The sequence below is a fragment of the Hyperolius riggenbachi genome, chromosome 3 (assembly GCF_040937935.1).
Source record: "Hyperolius riggenbachi isolate aHypRig1 chromosome 3, aHypRig1.pri, whole genome shotgun sequence".
Taxonomy (NCBI): domain Eukaryota; kingdom Metazoa; phylum Chordata; class Amphibia; order Anura; family Hyperoliidae; genus Hyperolius; species Hyperolius riggenbachi.
Genome location: NC_090648.1, coordinates 110,633,851 through 110,657,793, shown reverse-complemented (window position 1 = coordinate 110,657,793; position 23,943 = coordinate 110,633,851). Strand labels below are relative to the sequence as shown.

Genomic DNA, 23,943 nt, shown 5'->3' with positions numbered 1-23,943 from the left:
TATGTTTTAGGCAGACCTCTTGTACCAGAAGAATCAAAACTATCAAGGAGCGGGAGGCCACTAGCTGAACAGCCAAGCCAAGGTCTATGCCACAGCTGGTTACACTTGTAAAGGTCTTAGTAAATTAAAGCCATGTTTTTGGTAAATTGCCAAAGTATTACTATTTGGTTTAAAATACCAAATGTGGCATTTTACTGACACGGTGTAAGAAAACTGGGCCTTGTCTGTACAAGTTGCATTACAGCTGCACCTTATGAAAAAAAAGGCATTCAGACTTTACCATTAGAAATCTTGTGGCTTTAAGTAAAGCCACATACAAAGTTTGTCACCTGGCAGGTATTGCGGCAGAAATCCCTTGAACAGGAAAGGTGGGTCAAGCTTAGCCAGAGATTGCATGCTGATTGAGTAGCATTAGGGAATGTGTACACCCCATTCTTGGTCAGATCTAGCACCTGTACAAAGCATCAAATTCTCAGTTAGAATTTACAGCTACAGTAGTTCATTAAGTCAATGGTTAAATTTTTTTTATTTCAGACTGATGTGGAAAAATGAATCAAAAAACAAAAACCAAAAGAATGGTTACAAGATGGCATGAATGAAGCTCCAGAAATAGTCCAGTATACATTTCAGAACTGAAACTTCTGAAGCGGACAAAGTAGGAATGCTTGTGATGTTAAGACTAGTATGGAAGATGGTGACTCTTCTTAAAGCTCGCCACAGTCAGAAATCACAACTTTCTTACTGGGCTTCCCTGATGAAGACCCAAACTTTTCAATGGCCTTCACGATGTCCATTCCACTAACGACTGAACCGAATACTACATGCTTTCCATCAAGCCTGCAAAACAAAGGCAGTAGAATCAACAGCTGTTCCAGCCATAACATTGAGTACATTTTTATATTTCCTACACCAAGACTGGAAAAAGCAGTACCTGTTGTGATAGATCACATGCAGTGCAACCAAGTTGACCCCAAGAGAAAAGTTCATATTTTGTATAGGAAAGACAAAATTAAAGTAGATCTTCGATTAGTTTAAAGTACACATGGAAGGGTTGCTCCAAGTAGAACTCCAGAAGGTACAAGTTTACAAAGCTAGGTGCTATTAAAGTGAATCCAAGATTGCAGGGGAAAAAAAACAAAAAAAACCCCTGGGCCTTCTTTCAGCCCTCCCCCCTGGAAAATCAAGTCAATGCAGTCTGGCTGCAAACACTCCCCTGGCACATTCTGTGCTTGAACACTCACAGCCAGACTACTTTTCCAAGGCCAATTTCAGAATATCCAGGAGACTGACCAGGATGGCAAGGGAGTGATAGGCCTGGAGGAAGCCCCAGATATGCATATCCCCTTGGTACACTAACCACTTTGCATCCAGACCCCCCCCCCCCCCCCCCCTCACTTATTGACCAGAGCAGTTGACAGTTTAGCCATGTCCTTATTTAATCAGAAATGTATCCCTTAGGACAGAAATGAAATCTATTTTTTCCAAGACAAACTAGGCTTTCATTGTATGCCATTCCCACCCCCCCCCCTCCATAGAATAGACTGTAGGTATGGCTCATACTACATGGAAGGGGGTAAAATTGGTCTGATCTTATTTTCAAAAGACTATGGTCTGATGTGTGTATGAGCCTTTAGACTACGACCCACAGCTGTACCAGAGAGCTCGGGTCAATGTGTTCCTCAAGTGCATGTATAATGCTGGGTACATGATCTTTTCCACTGAATTTTCCACCTGATCGGTTTTTCAGCTAGATTCTCTCATCTGCTTTTTTTTCTATTTACTTCTATGAGAAATTGAGTGCAGAATTGATTGGAAAGAATATCAGACATGATGGGAATTAGCCAATGAATCTATTTATCGAGTGGAAAACGTGTTTGTGTACCAAGCATAAGTGTTAAGGTGGCCACACTATACAATAAAATGATCCCATTTTACAGTAATTCAATAAAAATGCTCAAATTTGAAAGCTTTTTTTATTCGACTGAAAAATGATCGGATTTCCAGTTTTGGATTTAAATCGATCTGGAATGCCAGATATTTTTCAATTTCTACTAAAGATTGTATGGCGTGTTGGATTGATAATTTATTAACACACTCCAGCAATTTTCGCAGAGTTTCCAATCATTATCATAATGGAGGACAAAATTGAACACACTTGTGTGGTACATTGGTCATTTTTTGAAATGTTACAATCAGCCAGAAACATTGATTGCAATTCTTAAATTGAACAGATTTTATGGCGTGTGGCCACCATAAGCAAGTCTGCAAAGGCAAGCCATCAAGTCTTCTAAAGCCTAGGTTCTCAACATGTGGCACGTGTACCCCAGGGGGTACTTCTGATGGTTCCAGGGGGTGCTCGGGCTTGATATACTCAACCAAGAACAAATGTTTAGAAATGGATAAATCTTATTTAAACACCAAATTAGTATTTTAGCTAATTTAAAAGCAATAGTAAATGCTTGGAAATTGTTTAGAACCAATTGTCATGCACTACAATTAAATATATATTTGTCAAGGGGTACTTGTGATATTTACTATGCTAGGGGGTACTTGACGAGTACAGGGTTTTAAAAAGGGTACATAATAAACCGCAGAGAAACACTGTTCTAAAGGAACTGGTTCTTGGCACTGATGCAGAGTTGAGTGCACATGCAGCAAATCTACCAGTCTGTCTACATTTAATCTGTGGAAATAGTTTGGATTCCTGGGCAGCATGGTGGCATAGTGGTTAGTGCCCTCGCCTTGCAGCACTGGGTCCCTGGTTCCAATCCCAGGCAGGTCAACATCTGCAAGTAGTTTGTATGTTCTGTGTCTGCATGGGTTTCCTCCCACATTCCAAAAACCTACAGCTAAGTTAATTGGCATCCCCTAAAATTGGCCCTAGACTGATACCTACACTACACAATACATACATAGTAGACATAAGACTATGGTAGGGATTAGATTGTGAGCCCCTCTGAGGGACAGTTAAGTGAGAAGACAATATACTCTGTACAGCGCTGCGCAAGATGTTGGTGCTATATAAATACTAATACCATAGAGATGACCTGTTATTTGGATACTCTAAAGCCTAGGTTCTCAACATGCGGTACGCATACCCCAAGGGGTACTTCTGATGGTTCCAGGGGGTACTCCTGCTTGATATACTTAACGAAGTATAACAAATTTAGAGTTTTAGAAAATGGTAAATCCTACATAAACCACACCAAATTAGTATTTTAGCTAATTAAAAGCAACAGTAAATGCTTGGAAATTGTTTAGAACCAATTATTATGTACTACGTTTAAATATTTATTTGTCAAGGGGTACTTGTGATAAGGTTTACCATGCTAGGGGGTACTTGGCGAGTACAAGCTTTTAAAAGGGGTACATACCAATAAAATGTTGAGAAACACTGCTCTAAAGGATGATCCAGACTCTAGGGTGCTGAAAGTGCCTTGCTGATAACTAGCAAGAGTGCTGTGCAGATGAAGCCCTATGGATCACTCACTGCAGTGTTTGCACAAGTCATAAATTTGTTGCACCCCAGACCCCCACTGCTTTCTCTTTACCTGCTGTCACCCAACTGGATAAAGGGTTTTTATGGAGGAGTGGTGCCCAGCTTTCTCATTTCTTCACTATATGGACATTGCAGTGGATAAGCACACCCTAACCTGGAATCTGGTTGCTCCACCTTGCTACATCTGGTGCCAGGTACCGTTTTTTGCTGTTTACACGATATCAATGCAATAGTTCTATTGAACAGGAAATTGGTTGCAAAAATTTGAGCTGCAAAATTGCAGTTGCAATTTCCAGTCTGAGTGTCAACCAGCCCTAAAGTCTAGATGTGTGTTCTCTCTGCAAAGTTAATCTGAGGTGAGTAATAGAGGCTGCCATTTCCTTTTATTTTACCGCCAGTTGTCTGGTGTGGTCCTGTTGATCATCTGGCACCAGTAGTGTGAATCACAACCCTGAAACCACCATGTGGATAATCTACATGCTAGTTTAGGGTCTATGGCCAAAAGTATTAGGTACTCAGGATCAGAGGGACAGCCAAGCAACTTGCATTGTTGGGAAATATGGCAGCCTCCATATCACTGACCTCAGGACCCTTTTGAAAAGGCAAAATGCAGTAGTCTTCGTAATGGGAAAAGTGGAAACCATAACATTTAAACCCTTTATATGTAGCAAACCATTTTTTGGAAGAATTATTTTCTGCTTGTTTGGTGGCACAAATACACCTTTGATCTCTGACACCTTTAAATGGACTACTTTCTAGTAGACAAGCTATTAACTCACCAGGTTGTTTGAGCAGTACAGATAAAGAACTGAGAGCCATTTGTGTTGGGGCCAGCATTGGCCATTGACAGGATGCCTGGACCAGTGTGCTTCAGGGTAAAGTTCTCATCAGCAAACTTATTTCCATAGATTGATTTTCCACCAGTTCCATTGTGATTGGTAAAGTCTCCACCCTATCAGAAAAAAAAAAATAATAATCCCACACCTGCTACTGCAGAAAGGTCTACAACAAGTCATGAGGCAGTCAATCCAGTTAACATTTAAAGTCAAGGTGCTGTGTTTAAGCAGCTTTATCAGAAAGCTAGTTTGACACAAAAGAGTAAAAATGCCTGCAGCACACCAAAGACCCAGATATCCTTTGCTTCATCTAAAGGGGCCCATACATGTAACAATTTACCTGCCAATATACAGCAGATTTGATCACGGTGATCGAATCTGCTGTGAAACCATTGCGCAAACTGACCGAATGATCGATTTTTGACTGAAGTCGATCGTTCCCATCAAAGTGTCCAGAAGATTTTGCTCAATCGCTGGCGGGTCGGTAGTGCGTCGATAGCGGCGTTCAAATGTCCGACGCTAGCGGCAATACAGTACCTGATTCGGCTGGCGCGTATCCCCGCTGGGCTCTGGCAGGTTTCACTTCTTGGGGGAACCACACGCCTCCTGCATGGGACGCCACGCCGTCCCTACCTCCACCTCCCGCACGTCTGCAACAGGGCCCACCGCTGTGCACGCTGATTGTTCGAGCTGACACAGCCAGTCTTCACATGGATTGCTGAACTTCATATGACTGACACAGTCAGTCAGTCTCCGCATGGATTGCTGAACTCTTCAATACTGACCATGGTCGGCTGGGATGGACTCCTATCTTAACTTCTGGACACACGGAGACCAGTCTTTACATCCATTTGGTAAGATGCACAGGCACTGAGCACATATCCGGATTCCGTGGACATGGTGAGCCAAGTCTTATGTGATGCCTTTGTTGCAATGCTGAGGCGCTGCCATGCGCATGGATGCCTCTATGCTGTTGCTATTCCTGTTCTGCTAAGCCTGCTTGTCTTGCATGTGCTTGTGCATACTCCTGCATGGTCCCGTGTTGCAACTCTCCAGTACTGTTTTGCCGCCCTCAAGCTACAGTATATACAATTGAACTGTTTTTTGTGCAATTTTTTTAATCTGATGAGCAGCTCTCCAGTGCTAATTTAGATCACCAGATCATAGCTCAATATTAGATGCCGGCGGATGCTTGCGATTTGTGGTGTGTGTGGGTTGGATGAGTCGTGACGGGGTGGCCATCCCATGTGCTTTTTAATGGCAAATTCTATATGCTAGTTTAACTTCTCAAATTTATTTTGATACGTTATTTGAAACAATTAGTTTATTTGTGTGCATTTTTCAATAAGTTACTGATGGGGCTCTGTATGTCTCACGGCCTTAGTCCACTGCCAAACCATTAGGCTTCACTTCTTCCTGTCCCGACAGGAAGTTTAGACAGTAGAGCACCCTCTACTGTTTAAACTTCCCTGGATAGGAAGTTCAGTGAAGCTGCAGCTAGATCAGGCAATGTATGCAGGTGGGCAGCTCGAGCTTTTTTCATGCTGAAAATCGATTCACAATCAGTTTGCAGTAAAGCAGTTACTGTTTAAGTGTGTGGTTTAGCCCTGATGTGGAGGAGGGGTGGGAGATTTCTAGATATACACTAAAATTCATCAGCTGCCAATCTGTCTTAAGGTGGCCATACACTGGTTGATTAGCCATCAGATCGACCAGATAGATCCATCTGATCAGAGGGATCTGTTGGTCAATCCGATGGCAAATCGACCAGTGTATGGCCAGCTTATGAAGACAGACTGGCAGCTGATGAATTTCAGTATATCTATTAATCTCCGACCCCTCAACTTCAGGGCTAAACCACACACTTGAGGGTAATTGCTTTGTCAGCCCTTCCAAGATTATGGGAGGTTGGGTCAGTACACATCAAAACTATGCACAAAATTCGTATAAAAAACCTCAAAGCTGTCTGGTACCCAATTTAGCCTCAATTTATGATAATCATACCACTCCCCCAGCAAAAACACTCAATACCCCTTAAAACAAATCTCCACATTGCTGCCATGCATTTGCAAAAATGTTTTGCTACATAGGAGTTAAAGTGGTCAACTGCAATTGAAAAAAAAAAAATTGCCAGATTGCCTACATGCTGCCATTGATAAATTAAGCCATGTGTCTACTCAAAAGCCACAGGGGGAAGACTTGTAGGGAGCCAGTTACATGGAACAAAACCAGGGCTGTGGAGTCTGAACAATTTTGGGTACCTAGAGTTGGATTGTTGTACCAGCTCCAGTCATGACCAGAACTAGAAGAAACCCTTATGCTGTGAATACACGGAGCAATCCGGTGGCTCGATTAGCCGCCGGATTGACTCCTGTCGCATCCCCCTGTATCGATTCCCGCTCGTCCCCATGGACACTTCATCTTCTGCTCGATTCCCCATGGGGATTGAGCGCAGAATCGATCCGTGCGGGTATCAGACAGGTTGGAAATCAGCGGCTCGATACATGGTACAGAAATGTACCATGTATCCCCAGCATAAGGGACAGAACAGATCCAGGAGATTGTTCTTTCATGGAAGCAAGCCTGTATCTGTACCAGAACTCATGTCACAGTACATTTGCCTCTGCAAGTGTACGCCAGAGAAATCCAGCACCAAGGTGCAGCCATGCTGTTCTGTAACACATTACCACAAAAGCTGAGCCTGACTGGGTCCATGCTACTGCATAGACTGCTTGTACAGAAGCACAAACCCATTCAGATTGGTTTTCCACTGAAGCCTGAGCAGGTCCATACAGGAACAGAAACAGCCTTCCTCTCTGAAGTTGGGCACTTTTCTCACAAATCTTACACAAGTATACCTGTAGTGGGAAAAGTACACACCGCATAGGACAGCCACAAACTTCAGGGACCCCAGTGCTACAATAGCAAGGTGGAGGGAGACATGGTGACTTCAGAGGGGGGGGGGGGGGCGTTTGTCCCTGCATGGACCCACTTGGTCTTAAGTGGAAAAAGACAATCTGAATGAGTGCTTCTATGCAGGCAGTCTATGCAGTAGCATGGACCCAATCAGGCTCAACTTTTGTGGTAATGTGCATCTTGGTGCTGGAATCCAGCAGTGGCTGGATAGCATAATGATCAAGGGCTGCTTCTGATTTAGCAAAACTGGGTTCAAATCTCAGCTCTTTCAGTAAGCCAGAACCTATTCAATGAGTTATTTGGGCAAGACACTGCTACTGCCTACTGAGTGCACTCTAGTGGCTGCCTCACAAGCACTTTGAGTCCGTCAGGAGAAAAGCACTATATGAAGAGGGGGGGGGGGGGGGTTATGGTGGGCCTCTGTCTGGAGGCTACTGAAGCTCCCTCTACCGAATTATGTGGAATTCTCTATAACCTCACAGTTTTGCTTTAAACGAGTAACTATTTCAAAGTACCTGTGAACTGAAGGTAATCTAGCCCACCATAGGCTTCATGTAACAGGTTTTCCTACAGTTCATGAGGCAAGATCAGAGATAGTTGATTATACAGCCAGCTGCAGCCACTTCCCACACATTCAGAAGTGCCCCATTCAGCTCTCTAGCCATCCATAAACTAAGCTTTTTGGCTGCATCTACATTTTTTTTTAGATTGTTATATACTGTGCTGCCAGTGTATGCCAATAAAGCAAACATGAAAAACTAGAAAATACACACCTGGCACATGAAACCTGGGATGACTCTGTGGAAGCAGGATCCTTTGTAACCAAACCCTGGTGTCCCCTTGCTCAGCTGGAGGAAGTTCTCTGTGGGATAAAAGGGAAGACAGAATCAATATGCAGCCATCTAAAGTGTTTAGCACTGGTGAAAGGGGAAAAAAAAAAAAAAAAAAAAAAAAAAAAAAAAAAAAATTAGTTGCAACACTTAAGTGGACCTGAACGTCCTCTGCTCTGATAAAAAGATTTGATAAGTCCAAAAATAAATCTTCACTGTTTCTACTCCTGCGCTTTTAAATGGCCTTATTGGCCATAGGCAGTCATGTGACAGGGGAGAGACCAGATTACAACTTGTGATTAGACACAAATGAGGGGAATTAAACAGGCTAAACTATACATACAGGGTGCATTTCTCTGTTTTCCATCTGTCCCGTGCAAGAGTTCAGCTCCACTTTAAGATGGCCACTAACTGCCCAATTTCTAGTGAAAAATTAGAGCAATCAGAAATTGATTGGATGTAAATCTCCGTTAATGGATTACGAACCATTACAAAGAAAACAATGATTGGATTTTCATGGAACCAAAATTTTAATTTTGTTGGTTGTGATGGATAGGAAGTAAAGATTGGTTTGTTGGTGTAGTGAATGATTTCACTTCCGATTTTAGAATTATCTGATCGCTTAAACGATTTTTCGATAGAAACTGGATCAGTGGCCACCTTTGCATAAACTAGCCAAGAATTGGAACAAATAATCCAATGTAAACACCATATACCAGAGTAGTTTAACATCTTATTCTAAATGGCTATACAATTGATAGCATACCTGAATTGACATGAGTTTTAACAAGAGTGCATACAGCATTAAGCCATTTATATGCTAAATGAAACTGACAAGTCAGTCAATAACCACTTCTGCCTATGATCCAGTAGGTGTACAGAAGCCCTCAATGCCCTAGGACAGTGATCTGCAAACTGCTCTCCAGTTAAGGAACTACAAGTCGCACAATGCATTGCAGGAGTCTGACAGCCATGATTCATAAAGGCAAATGCATTGTGGGACTTGTAGTGCCTTAACAGCTGGAGAGCCAAGTTTGCAGATCACTGCGCTAGAAGTGGTCAGCCTGATTGATTGACTTGGCTGAGTGCATTGTTCTCCCCACTTGCTTTGCATGACATTACTTGCTACTCCAACCACAGCAACAGAGCACATAGCAAGGCTCTATAGCCACATGCCTACAGGCTCTGCCCCGCAAAGTTTCCCAATCCTAGTTGTTTATTCCTTGTGTATGATGCTTTAGGGCCTGTACTAATTTAATAACTGCATACTTGCATTTCATTGCTTTTGTGATTTTCTTGTGATTGGCTAAGAATCCTGCAACAGGAAATGTCAGTCTAAATATAAACCTTTTTTTGCTGGAAAAACTGCTGAAGCATTAAAAAACAAACAAAAAAAAAACACACCATTTTGTAGCTGAATGAAGCAGATTTTATGACACTGCCCATTATATAATTGTGCAGCTTGTGATAAAATGTACACATTGTTTTTCCCCTAAAATGCTTAGAATTTCACTTTTAAAGTTACCCAGAGATACCGTAATCCAAAAACTACAAAAAAAAAAAAAAGTTTCAATGGTAGTAATGAATGTTATTGCTGAATCAATTGTGACACAGCAGAAATGCATTGTCAGGTGAAACTGCAGGTACCTCCCTGCACTCCTGAGGGAGCGCCCCCATTGGCTGCATACATGCCATCAGCCCTAATGGCTTTAAGCCATTAGAGTGGTCCAAGCTGGATGTGGGCTCCCCATTTCGTGCTGCATAAGGTGTCCCATTGTCAAGCAGGAAAAGGTATGTTGGATGCAGAGTATGAAATTGAGGTAGGAGCAGTAAAGAGCATCCAGGACTCTTGCTAATCATTAGGAAAAACAGCCATGGCTCTATTACATAGTCAGATCCTGCTGGCTAGAAATAAGGTCACCATTCTGTCAAGTGGTGTACTTTTATCAGCTCATGTCACATTTAGCATTCCACTAAACTGGTGGCCAGACTAACTTCAGGCGAAAGACTGAAAACATCTGCTTGAATAGGGCATTCACCATCACAACAAAAGACACTAAAAACTCAAGATACATACCTGCTGTCTTTGGACAGACATCTTTCCTGAGCTGCAAAGAGAAGAAGAAAAAAAAAAAGTTAGAAGCACGCACACTAGAAGTCCAGGCAGAGTAGATACACTGTAATTTGCATGATACGCCAGAATGAAACTGGAAGCCCCTCCATTTATGATGGCATGTGGCACATAGCTAAGGCTGGCGGTCATGAGTATTTGCCATTCACTATACCATACCCAGAGTTTACAGGCTTATAAACATGGAAGTCAGGAATGCACATGTTCATAGCAGATTATACGATTAAGACAGCTCATATAGCTGATTCATTGGTGGGCATTGACTATTACAAGCATGTAGGTGGCTGCTTAGCATAGATTCACAGGACCAAAGAAAACTAGAGAAGATTAAAGCTTACAATAGCTTTCAGAAATTGGAGAAACTGAGCAGAGCAAAGGCCAGTAATGTGCCAGAGTACTGCAATGGTTTACATAATCTTTTAATCTCACATTTTAAGTTCCAGACAACTGCTACGCAGTTTCTACCATAAACAAACCTATAACACCCAAACTCTGTGTGGAAGACTATCCCGGACATCCCTGTATTAAATGCATGTGTAAAAGCTGACATGCTTGACCTTAGTTCAAAGACTAAATATTTTGGGTAAAGTGAGAGGTGTCTGTTGCTTTCCCAACTTAGCCCAAAAGACTTCTCCCAACTACCCCCTGCAGTTCCATGTGGGCAAATGGTAGAGACACCCCTTTGTCCACCCCCCCCCCCCAATCTCACACGTACTAATGCCTGAATCATGGAGGCTGGCATTTTTTAAAACAATGCAAATTGCCTGTCCTGCCTCTAAAAGCTATACACATACTTGATCAAAGTCAGCTAAGTCAAACAACAACCACCTCAGACAAATAATCCAGCGTGTGTACAGTAGCCCCCGACTGCCTCGCAAGCAATTCATGTAGATTTGCAAGTGATAGCAGCAGCACTAATCCATGTCAGACCCCCATAAAAAGCACACCTCCAACCTATACAGCCAACTTTGCATTTGTAGAGTGTTAAGGTAGCCATACACTGGTCGATTTGCCATCTGACTAACTGACAAATCTGATCGAATCTGATCAGATAGGGATCATATGGCTGCTTTTACTGCAGATTGTGAATCGATTTCAGCATGAAACGGATTCACAATCTTCTGAGGCATACATTACCTGAGGCTGGCTCCCAGGCGTGCTGTCCCCATCATGTGGCACCTCCGGCATCCGCATACAACTTACGCCATCACACCAGTGACAGCGGAAGTTCAAATAGAGCGCCCTCTATTTGTACTTCCGCTGGCGTGACAGCGGAAGTTATACGAGCATGTCGGAGGCACCATGACAGAAGCAGTGACGGATCGAATCGTACGCCGCAAGCGATGCGCTCCCTACCCGCCGGCGATAGACGGAAATTTCCCGCATGCTGCAATTGACGGACTGATATCAGGACGAAATCTGTGGGGTGCATTTAGTGCAAACTATTTGACAGCAGATTCGATCCCAGTGATCGAATCTGCTGTTGATCGGCAGGAAATCGGGCCAGTGTATGGCCAGCTTAAAGAGCCAGAGACGAAGCACCCTCATGTATTTTATTACATCAGTGGGAACATGACAGTAAACACCCATCATGCTTTTAGTTTTATTCTTCTCAGTCTAATCTGTTATCAACTGTGATAAGAATCCACCGACTGATTCAGTCTAGGTTTGACCTGGAATCATAGCTGAGTCACTCTTCTGTGGAGTCTTTTCAAGCCCAAGACTGCCCCCTCCTGGCTCAGATTTCCTACTCCGCTGTTGACATGGGAGGGGCTGCTGCCGAGAAACAAATTGAAACAGACAAGTGTATCTGTGTGCAGCCAGTCATTATCTACTGTATGCAGTTTCATTTCTATGAGAGACACTTCCTACAGGCAGCCACACAGCATACCAGAATAATAAAGTTGAAAGCAGACAGATGAAAGGCTGCAGCAGCCCTGCTTGTCTATAGTCTCATAGAAGCTAGACAGCACATCCAGAACAGAAGGGATATGAGTTGGCAGCCATATTGGAATTTCCTGGAGCAATAATGGATAAAAAAAAAAACTCAAAAGGCACATCAGAGTGGCAAAATTATCAGGTAGAGCATGTATTCTTTACAAGCTATCAACTGATTATTTTGTGTTAATTGTTCATCTCTGGTTCCCTTTAAGCCCAGCAATGGCAGAGTGAATGGAGCCAAGAGCCACCTAGCATGTTTGCAGGTGCTTTTGACCAGGAGATCTAAAGCCCAATCTACATGATACGATTAAATCAGACATGTCTGATCGTGATTCGATTTGCCATTGCAAAACAATGACAAATCAAAATTCCTATCGAACATGGCAGATTTAGTCATATCGTAAATAGAATCTTAATCAAATTGCACAAAGAATCATATCGTGCAGATGGGGTTTAAAGAGAATCTGTAGTGTTAAAATCGCACAAAAGTAAACATACGAGTGCGTTAGGGGACATCTATTACCCTCTGTCACAATTTCACCACTCCTCGCCGCATTAAAAGTGGTTAAAAACAGTTTTAAAAAGTTTGTTTATAAACAAACAAAATGGCCACCAAAACAGGAAGTAGATTGATGTACAGTATGTCCACACATAGAAAATACATCCATACACAAGCAGGCTGTATACAGCCTTCCTTTTGAATCTCAAGAGATCATTTGTGTGTTTCTTTCCCTCTGCAGCTATCTTCCACTGAAGTGTCAGGCTGTTTCTTCCTGCAGAGTGCAGACAGCTCTGCCTGTATGTAACTCCTCAGTATGTGAAAGCCCAGCCAGCTCAGAGGAGGATTTATCCAGCTTGTAAAAGATAGAGCAGAGAGAAGCTGCACTAATCTAAATAACACACAGGCAGTGTGCAGAGAGTAGAGATGGGCGAACAGTTTGGCTGTGTTAGCCGAACTGTTCGGGCTGCCCAATCTGTCATTTATCTATGCCTCTTACTACTTCCGGGTCGCAATGACCCGGAGTAGTACGTCTGCGCTGCCCGGCGGAGCGCGTCCTAGCGACGCGCTCCCGTTGCCGGGCACTTTCTGCGCATATGCGTGACGTCATGAGTGACGTCACGCACATGCGCAGAAAGTGCCCGGCAACGGGAGCGCGTCGCTAGGACGCGCTCCGCTGGGCAGCGCAGACGTACTACTCCGGGTCATTGCGACCCGGAAGTAGTAAGAGGCATAGATAAATGACAGATTGGGCAGCCCGAACAGTTCGGCTAACACAGCCAAACTGTTCGCCCACCTCTAGCAGAGAGGAGCCTGGAGGGGGGAGATGCATCACAGAACCACAACACTGAAGAACTTGGCAGCCTTCCAGACACAGGCTGACAAGTCTGAAAAGAGAGATAAGTTGATTTATTACAGAGATGGTGATAGTAGAACGTGCTGCAGTAAGCCAGAACACATTAGAATAGCTTTTGGAACTTGTAGGATGATAAAAAACAGGATGCAATTTTTGTTACGGAGTCTCTTTAAAGCCTGGTAGTGGCCTGAGAACCAGTTCAAATCATCATGAAGCACTCTTGCTCAACACTTGCCCACAACAAGAGAACTCTACTACACTAATAAGCAGGCATTTGCCGACACATCAGTACTAGAGAAGATATAGAACAGTCAATGAGATGCAAATATGAGTTGCAGAATTATACAACTTTTGTATGCAGCTTAAAGTGGACCCAAACTAAAAATACAAGATTTCAGAAATAAAATCTATTTTCTAAATTATAATAGCAGCCTTTTTTCAGCTGCATGACAACAAATATAAAATATTTTACATTTATTGGAGAAACCCATCCCTTCCTTTCATATTGCCGGCAAATAAACCGGCAAACTGGTGGAGTAGATGGTGTCCAGCAAAGGAGGAATTGCTAATGGCTGCCACCTGTATAACCCTAGTTATGCAAAGAGGAGGGTGAAAAGCATGCACTGAAATGCTTATAGGCTTGAAGGAGTTTTTATTTATATTTGTATGTGTCAGAGTGGTGCAACTAAATATTTTGAATTAAAAAAAAAATTGTTTGGGTCCGCTTTAAAAACACCAATCTCATGAGGGTGGAATTGGGGCATTTCCTAACAGCATTCATTTGCATAATCCAGCATCAACTCAGATTTATCATTGACCAACCCTAAAGATCAGATGCAAACAACGCAATTTGGAACTATGCCAGGTTGGGCAGGAAGTATATTTCACTGGCACCATTCTATGCTTGAATCAATCTCAAATCTTAACAAGCCTAGTAACTGTACTACAATGTCAGATAAGGTTATTGCCATCCTAATGGAAGTACTTGCCAGCGTGTAGGAAAGCTTCAGGATTAAGCCTGGATAACAAGCTGAAGACTGCACAGCATACTTTGGAAGGAGTTCCAAGAGCTGCAGCATACAATGTTTTCCTTCAAAGGATTAGCACTGAACTTAGTTGGCCTGGTCAATGGCCGTGTATGCAAGTTTATCACTGGCAAGGAATCTGTTTGACATGCATTAGAGTGTAGGCTGTGACTGAAGAACAGTCCCATTTGTCACGACTCAAATGCTCTGTTTTGTCCAGATGAAACTGAAGCAATAGCAGCTTGAGAAGTGCTGCATCATGCACCGCAAAAAAAGTTTCTATTACTTTAATTTTTAGCTGTGGACTGGACAGCAGCTGATTCATGACCAAACAGCTGCTCTTCAGTCAGTATGCCCTTGTCTGCATGCCAGATAGGCCAGTCTGGTCAATGTTCTAATACACAAGTTCCATCAATTACATTGCCAATCATACAACACAGATGAACCCCACTACACAATAATAAAATGTTAGCATAAGATGACATTTCCTTAGACAGTAGAGCGCCCTCTACTGTTTAAACTTCCTGCCGGGCAGGAAGAAGTGAAGCATGCCGAAGACTAGAGCGGAGCGGAGAAGATAGCAGTGAGCAGGGATTCGTGCTGGCCGGAGCAGGTAATGTATACCCGCTGCATTGCGTCGGTCATTCGAACACTGCCAACGATGCACTCCCGACCCGCCGGCGACCGAGAAAAATCTTCCACACAGATGGGTCGACAGGAATGATTGATTTTGGACAGAAAGCGATCGTTCTGTCAGCGGTGTGCGTGTCGATTTCACAGCAGTTTCGATCACTGATCGAAACGGCTGTATATCGGCAGGAAAATAGTTAGGTGTATGGGCCCCTTAAGCCTGCTGCATGACTATCGGACTACTACATCTAAAGTGGCACTATTGTAGCTTAATCCACACTACTGTAGGTTTAGCATGCACAGTTGCACACAAGGCAGAGGTAGTCTTCCACTGTAGGTCTTGAATATTACTGACTGAACCACTACCCAATTATCTACAGCATGTGCCATGTGGTGTGGCAAGCATTCAGACAAGCTGCCGTAAGTGTGGAGCTTGCAGACTTCACCAAAATGACTTGGTGAGGGAATTTTGTGTAGACATGCTGTAAAAATGCTTAAAGGCAAAAAGTCTCAAATTCCCAGGTAGTTTGTTAGATCAACCAATGTGTAGCCGATCAATTTGTAACCCTTTATACATGTGCACTAACCTACATGGCATTCAAATTCTGTGCAAAAAAGTGGTTCAAGTTATGACTTTTGCCTGTAACATGTCAAGCAAGGGTCTAGTATACATTTAGAGAATAAAAGTTTGACAAAAATTGCATAACAAAAAGCTATACCTTCACTTCATTAAATGTTCAATTTATGATCAGAGGTTTCATCTAATTGAACATCTAACTGGGCAAGAATTGTGCAGTGCATGGCCAACTCCAGGGTGAACTGTAAATTCACCTTGGACCAACTTAAAGTGAATGTTTACCGTTCAAAAAAAAAAAAAAAAGGAAAAGTCAGATACTCACCTAAGGAGAGGGAAGGCTCGGTCCTAATGAGCCTTCCCTCTCCTCTCGATGCCCCACGCAGGATCCCCTGTGGCAGTATTCGACCAGTTCGGTCAAATACTGCCACTTCCGCATGCCTTCGGGAGCTTTCGGAAGCCTTCTGGAGCACTCGGGCTCCCGATGACGCGGCCGCTCCATACTATGCATGCGCGAGCGCCCTCTATGACGCGCTCGCGCGTATGTAGTATGGAGCAGCCCGTCTTCGGAAGCCCGAGAGCTCCCGAAGACCTCCGAAGTCCCTGCGGCGGCGGACGCGAACGGCGGAGCCAGCGCAGCACCGAGGGCACCGGGAGAGGGAAGGCTCATTAGGACCAAGCCTTCCCTCTCCTTACGTGAGTATCTGACTTTTCCTTTTTTTTGATCGGTACCCACTGGCTTTAACACCATAGGAAGCCAGATCATGGGAGCTGGACTCGGGTGTAGCAATCACCTCTGCAATGGATGCAGGTGCAGGGGGCCCTGCCCAGAATTTTAAAGTACAACTGAAGCAAGAGGGATATGGAGGCTGCCATATTTCCATCTAAGCACTACCAGTTGCCTGGCTCTCCTGCTGATCCTCTGCCTCTAATACTTTTAGCCATAGCCACTGAACAAGCATGCAGCAGATCAGGTGTGTGACATTGTCAGCTCTGACAAGAATAGCTGCATGCTGGTTTCTGGTGTTATTCAGACACTACTGTAGCGAAATACCAGCAGGGCTGCCAGGCAACTGGTATTGTTTAAAAGGAAATATGGCAGCCTGCGTATACCTCTCACTTCAGTTCCCCTTTAAGGGGCAGGAGCTGGTGCAGTGGGGAGCCCCTGACTCCAGGAGTGCAGTGGGCAGGGAAACCACCTCTGCCTGGTTCCAGCGCTCTGTGCTGCCAGTGTCTACTTGTGCCAATCAGGAAGTAGCCAGTGGCATTGGAAACAGAAGACTGGCACAGAGCTCTGCTGCCTGAAACCAGGGAGAGGCCTATACACTGACTGTGCTGAATGATTGACCAGAGTGAGAGCACCTCACCTGCTGTGCTTTTTTCTGGAGGGGGGGGGGGGGAGCTGGGAGTGCTGAAGGGGAGGCCTGAAGTGAGGAGGCAAGTCAGGCCTCCCTCCCCACTGCTGTGTTCCTGCTGCTCCCACTTCAGGCTATATATCCTGCCTTTACAATGTTTGGGGTGGGAATCCTCATTCAAATTTTTGTAGGGGGCCAGGTGATTTCTAGTTACAACCCTGGCTAGACCTGCACTGTATTTCCAGCAACAGGTCCACTGCAAGTCAAACAGCCTGAAGGAAAAAGATGTAGACTGGCTATTTTCCACAATGGTCTTGAACTTAATTGGTTGTCAACTGGCCCATGGAACCCAGGCCCTATGCTGCATACACTGGTATTTGTTGCCTGCTGGCAGGGAATCAGCACTCAATACATTGGGAACAGTGCAGAGGTGTTCCTAGCCTCCAGGCTAGCGATGCATCAGTTGCTATAAAGGGTGGGAGGAGGGATAAGTGGCATACTGCAGAGAAGTTAACTGAGCAGGGTCAAACATGCTCTGTGGGAAATCGCTTAACTGCTTCCAGACCAGCATAGCTGAAAACTATGTCCTGCCAGGGTATAGCTTTCAACTTCACACAGCTCCCATGATGTTGCAGCCCACTTCGCCATCACACTGACAGCAAGAGCAATGCATCTTGGTCAGGAGCCAATTTTTTAAAGGCAGATTATGCACACATGCTGGAATTACTAACTAGTCTCAGCCAAAGCAGTCTATCGGCTGCCTGTCTAGTTCAATCCAGCATGTGTAGTTAGCATTAAACTAGACCACAGGTGTCAAACTCAAGGCCCGCGGGTGGCCCTCAAGAGCTTCAAATGAGCATCACTGTAAGCAGTAACACAATAAAACAATCTGACTTCCCCATCTAGAAGAGCTCACTGGTGACAGTGTCTGGTTGAACCATTGTCAGGTTGAGCTGGGTCCCCTGCTTGAGATCCAACTCCCCGCCATCCTTTCCCCATGTGGCTGGTTAAAACTTTCCCAACCCCAGCTACCTACATAGCAGAGTAGCAAAGTAGAGCAGTGTAATAGTTACCTGATCCAGTGCTGCGTCTTCTCAGCAGCTGCATGCTCTGTGCTTCCATACCTTTAACTCCTGATCACATGACATGCATTGGGTGCCAGAGGTATGCAGCATGGGGAATGCAATCAGGAAGCAGCACTTAACAGGACAGAAGGTAAACATACAGAATTCCCCCCCATGTATTTAGAGAGTTTATCCTGTAATTCCCTACATCTGTGACTAATCACCACTGTAATTTGATCTCAGCTGTGTCAGCTCAGGAATCTGACACGGCAGAGCAGCTAATTTGTAAACACAGGATGCTAACACTATGTCTGCTTCCAGAGTTCAGGTCTGCTTTAACCACCTTAGCGGTATGGACGAGCTCAGCTCGTCCATTACCGCCAGAGGGTGCCGCTCAGGCCCTGCTGGGCCGATTTTGATCAAATAAAGAGCAGCACACGCAGCCGGCACTTTGCCAGCCGCGTGTGCTGCCCGATCGCCGCCGCTCTGCGGCGATCCGCCGCGAGCAGCGGCGAAAGAGGGTCCCCCCAGCCGCCTGAGCCCTGCGCAGCCGGAACAAATAGTTCCGGCCAGCGCTAAGGGCTGGATCGGAGGCGGCAGACGTCAGGACGTCGGCTGACGTCCATGACGTCACTCCGCTCGTCGCCATGGCGACGTAGTAAACAAAACACGGAAGGCCGCTCATTGCGGCCTTCCGTGTTACTTTTGGCCGCCGGAGGCGATCAGAAGAACGCCTCCGGAGCGCCATCTAGTGGGCTTTCATGCAGCCAACTTTCAGTTGGCTGCATGAAATAGTTTTTTTTTAATTTAAAAAAAACCCTCATGCAGCTGCCCTGGCGATCTTAATAGAACGCCAGGGTGGTTAAACTCCTTAGCAGTAACCCTGTGCTGGACACGGGGTAAGCCGCGCAGGAGGATTTCTCAGGCCCCGCTGGGCCGATCTGCATAATTTTTTTTTTTTTATACCAGCAGCTAGCACTTTGCTAGCTGCGTGTTACTCACGATCGCCGCGTGCCGATTCGCCGCACCAGAGGGTGCCCCCCCCCCCCAGACCCGTGCGCTGCCTGGCCAATCAGTGCCAGGCAGCGCTGAGGGGTGGATCGGGACTCCCTCTGACATCACAACGTCGATGACGTCATCATGGCCCGTCGCCATGGCAACGGGGGAAGCCCTCATGGAAATCCCGTTCAGAACAGGATTTCCGGATGGGCATATGCGCCGCCGGCGATCGGCGGATACGGGGGGGGGGGACCCTCCTGCGGCCTTGAGGTTGCGGGAATCATACCCCCAGGGAGGTTAAGCTCCACTGAGCTAGTCTGCCGAAAGGGGAGGTGCAGGTCCCCCACGGTCACTATAGTTATTTTACTAAGTTTGAGACTGATCAGTAAATGTTAAATCTTTATTATTTGGCCCGTGACTTGTAGACGGTTTTAGATTTTGGCCCCTTCCGTGATTGAGTTTGACACCCCTGAACTAGACATTAATGAGATGCCATTTACAACTTGCACACAGGTTCAACGCAAATTGAATGCAGGATACAGGCCAAGCCACATCAAGAAAGGAATTTAATTGGCCCAAACTTTACAATTTGTATGCAAGGCAGAATTCATATTATTGGACACGATTTGCTATTGTAAATGCAAACAGGTAGGCCTATATTAGCTATGCTGTATTTACTGACCTCACATGTCCTTACAAGCTGCAAGTATAGCAAATAATTCAGAATAGAGTATAGGATACTTGGGGCCCATTTCCACTAGGAGCAACAGCAGTTTCCAATACACAGCAGGGATTGAAATGCGTGATGCATAATCCAGATTTGCGCTGCAGTGCAATCTGAATGCAAGCCACTAGTTAGATATGCATTGGTTCCCCACCACTCATATGTAGCGAAATGCTGCTTAACTGCCCCAGATTGAGGTGTGGTGGAAATGGGCCCCTTAATCATTAAAGGGAACCTGAACTTGAGGAAAATTTAACACATGATGTAGCTGCAAATGAATATAACATTATCTCACGATCAGTTCCTCTCAGCTCACCATTTTCTTCTTACAGCGATCCCTTCCAGTTCTGACAATACTTTGTCAGAACTGAAATATACCAGTTGCTGTCAGTTATGAGCTACTTTCAGTTACAACTGAATCTGCAAGGTAATGTCAATGTTTCCCTATGGCTCAAGTGGGCGATAACAGTTTTATAACAGTGTGCTGACCAGGAAGTGGTTATAGGGTAATGGCTATTTTCAAAACAGAGGATTGAGAATCCCATTGATCACTGGACAAAAAGGGTGCAGAAGAGAAGGATATTGATGAGTAGACTACACAGGAGGCAAGTATGACACGTATATGTTTATTTTGACTTTTGAGAATCAGTCCAGGGCCAAATATCAGCACCACCTGAGAATCTGGTCTTTATAAAAGGAGCTCACTTTCATCCTCTATAGACTGCCTAGTTTCACACCACATCTCTAACTGCTACATCATTTCCTGTCTTGATGCCTACCTGTAAAGCAGATCAGACTATTACCCCAGCATACACCCTTTACACCTGGTGAAACCAGAGAAAGGAATGGCTGGAACTTTGCTCTCAAAGCCAAATGGCTTTAATAAACTGGGAGGGGGGGGGGGGTTTACAGCTAAAGCAGTGAACAAATTAAGGGGTGGGAGGCATGTACACCCATTACACAGCACTGAGACAAAAGGGAAGAGCCCTGGACAAAAAGCCTTACAGTTTAAATGTTTAAGGTATAGGACTGTATGTAAGAGAAGCTGGGTGTGGAGTGGTAGGAATGGTGGTTAGTGGGCAAGGTGTCCTAGGTAGGAGAGCATGCTTGCCTGAAGGTGAGTTTTCAGATTGTGCCTAAAGATAGTAAGTGTGGGTGAGGGCCGGATGTGTTGAGGGAGAGTGTTCCAGAGGAGGGGATCGAGAGAAGTCTTGTAAGCAGGAGTGAGAAGGTGATCAGGGAAGAAGACAGAAGGATATAGTTAGAGTGGAGGTTGCCTGTAGAATGGTATCTGGAAATATGTTGATTAAGATAGGAAGGAGCTAGGTTGTGGAGAGCTTTGTAGGAGTGTAAGGATTTCAAATTGTATCCTTTGTTTAACTGGCAGCCAGTGAAGGGAATGACGAGAGGGTCATTGGGCTAGAGAGGTGGATGGGTAGTGCAGCAGAGTTCATGATAGACTGTAGCAGGGCTAAACGGTTGTCAGGGAGACCACTGAGCAGTCTCCTAAGCTTGAGCCAACATAGCTCATTACATCACCATTTCTCAGCACTCTGCAGTAGGGACAGATAATATGAAATGTTAGGTGGTTGATTATAGAAGCCAAGACGAAACATTTATATCACGCTTTTCTCCCGGCAGACACAAGAGCTGCAGCCGCTAGGGCACGCTCAGGCTGTAAGCAGTGAGGGAGTCTTGCACAAAGTCTCCTTATTGACCAGGAAAAGCCAAGATTCAAATCTTGGTCCCTTGCATCTGAGCCAGAGCTTTTAAACTGTACACTATACTAAGGATTCAGCTGAAGATTAAGCAAATTCTGTGCAGGCCACACTTCTGTGGAGTTTGATAATCCCAGACAGGCCACATGGTGGCACTGCATCTGCCCCAGCCGAACACTACACTGTTGTCCCTAGCCATGGTCCAACAATTGGAAATCGAGCCTAAAAGCTTGCGTCACAGGCATGCCTATTTTCAGTGATTACAAGTATGTCAAAACAAGAGGTTTTGAATCAGGATACACTAATAGAACACTTATACCGCACTTTTCTCCTGGCGGACTACAACCGACAGAGCTGCAGCCACTAGAACGCGCTCTATAGGCAGTAGCAGTGTTAGGGAGACTGGCCCATGGTCTCCTACTGAATAGGTGCTGGCTCACTGAACAGGCAGAGCTGAGATTCAAACCCAGGTATCCTATGTCAGAGGCAGAGCCCTTAACCATTACACCACCCAGCCAAGTTTACTTGCCAGTTTAAAATAAGCTTACAGACTCAATTCCTGTATCACTTATTCTTTTTTAAAGTTAGCAAAGTAGTACAAGTCAAAACTTACTGATTGCTAACACGGTATAATACTTTGCTACTACAAGCATGTCATCCAGATGGACTTTTAGTTGCTACAATGCTCAATCAGTATGCCTGCAGAACATGAGCAAAACAGGCCTTAAAAGATACCTGTGGTAAAGGGAAACCTACATACATTGCATGGAAACGTTAGACAGTCCATCAAATACAAGTATAATTGTAAGATTGTATAAATGGTGATCTTTAAGGGGCACCTTTATTATGCATGCAATAAAAACTACTGTAAAGTTAACATCCCTCACCCATATAATAGATTATATATGCCTAAAGACTGCACCAGATAAGCACAATAAACAGGGAACAGGGTAAAAACTATCCAATGGTGCTTACATATACCTTCTGTTTACCCCTACCAAGTAACCCCAAATAGAGTATTCCAACACAGTGCCATTATATAAGGGTCACTGAGAAAGGGAGCTGCATTAGAGCAATTATCTGAATAAATATACTTAGTTTGAATGGTAACTTTAGGCTGTCCCTCATTACAAAAGTGTGGTAGGATTTACAATCAGTATTGGATCATTAACAAGTACCTTTGGTCAAGATCCCTGCAACAAAAGTGCTACTTGCACAGTCAGGTCTCAGCCATGCAATAGGTTATCTGTTTAAAGGATCAGCACAGTACTCCGGGAACTGAGTAGCAACTACCCTATGGAGATCACTAATGCCTCATTTGTCTGCCCCTACAAGGAGCATTTCAGCGCAGTGCCATTGCACAAGGCTATGAAGGGGAGGACGAATGAGAGATGGTCTGATGCTATACACAGCCCAGTGCACTGCATTGCTGTGACCACATCAGATACACCCTCCCCTGCATGATTACACCAGATCAGGAAATAAGGGAAATAAAGGAGACATTTTAGAGATTAAAGCTAAACATCCTAAAATGGACTCTCTCCCCTCCCTCTGCAGCCTGAAAGGCCACACCCACTTCCTCCAGCAGCCATTCATTCGCCGATGGGGGTGATGCGGTTACCGTGTTCTGAGGCAGCCTAGCGCAAGCAAGGGAGCCTGAAGCCGGTGTTCCAACATCTCAGCATACCCATTAATGGCACCGGCCAGTAATAGCAGGCATACAGCAATGTGGGTCACACAGGAGACACTCTACACCCCCCTCTCCCCTCCCATGGCACAAGCCGCATGAACTACGGCAATGCACAGCCCCGTGCACTGCAAAGACGCCGCTGGCAGCGCTAGGTAATGGAAGGGACACGCTGCATATAGTTCTGCACACAATAGACCGCAGCGCGCTGCCACCACGTGACCCCGGCGCACAGCCCGCCAAACCTCTGGCCGCATTCCCCACACAGCCGCCCCTACTCACCTCAATGACGATGCGGCCGATCGGCTCGCCATTAGCGGTCATGTCAAAGAAAACCCGGGGGTTGCACATGGTGCTGAAGCGTCTGAGGATACGAGAGGCGGAATGTGAGAAAACCGTTGTTGCTTTCGGTGAGAGTAAACACCCGAAAAGAACCTAGAGAAGGCGGTCCGGCGATTATTATATGACAGGCTAGCCCCGCCCAGTGCGCGCCCAGCCACAGTCTCCCGCTGTGTGGACTGATAGATCTCCTGACCAATGGCGTGCGCTCTGAACTGGCGGGGCGGGCCTGTATGAGATGGGTGGGCGTGCCTTGGGAAGGCGCGGTGGTGGGTGACGTATGTGCTGGGGTGGGGTGGGGTGAGGGGGCGCCTGCATGT

The 23,943-nt window shown here is 45.1% G+C and overlaps 1 protein-coding gene across 1 annotated transcript; it reads right to left on the bottom strand.

Moving 5' to 3' along the window:
- Positions 1 to 507: 507 nt before the first annotated feature.
- On the bottom strand, positions 508 to 23,725 carry LOC137562939 (peptidyl-prolyl cis-trans isomerase-like). The gene is made up of 5 exons (XM_068274773.1): positions 23,567 to 23,725; positions 10,159 to 10,189; positions 8,025 to 8,113; positions 4,279 to 4,451; positions 508 to 837 (listed from the first exon to the last, which is right to left on the bottom strand). The coding sequence occupies exons 1-5, from the start codon at positions 23,633 to 23,635 to the stop codon at positions 705 to 707; spliced, it is 495 nt and encodes a 164-aa protein (XP_068130874.1). The 5' UTR covers positions 23,636 to 23,725; the 3' UTR covers positions 508 to 704.
- Between the last annotated feature and the right edge of the window lie 218 nt (positions 23,726 to 23,943).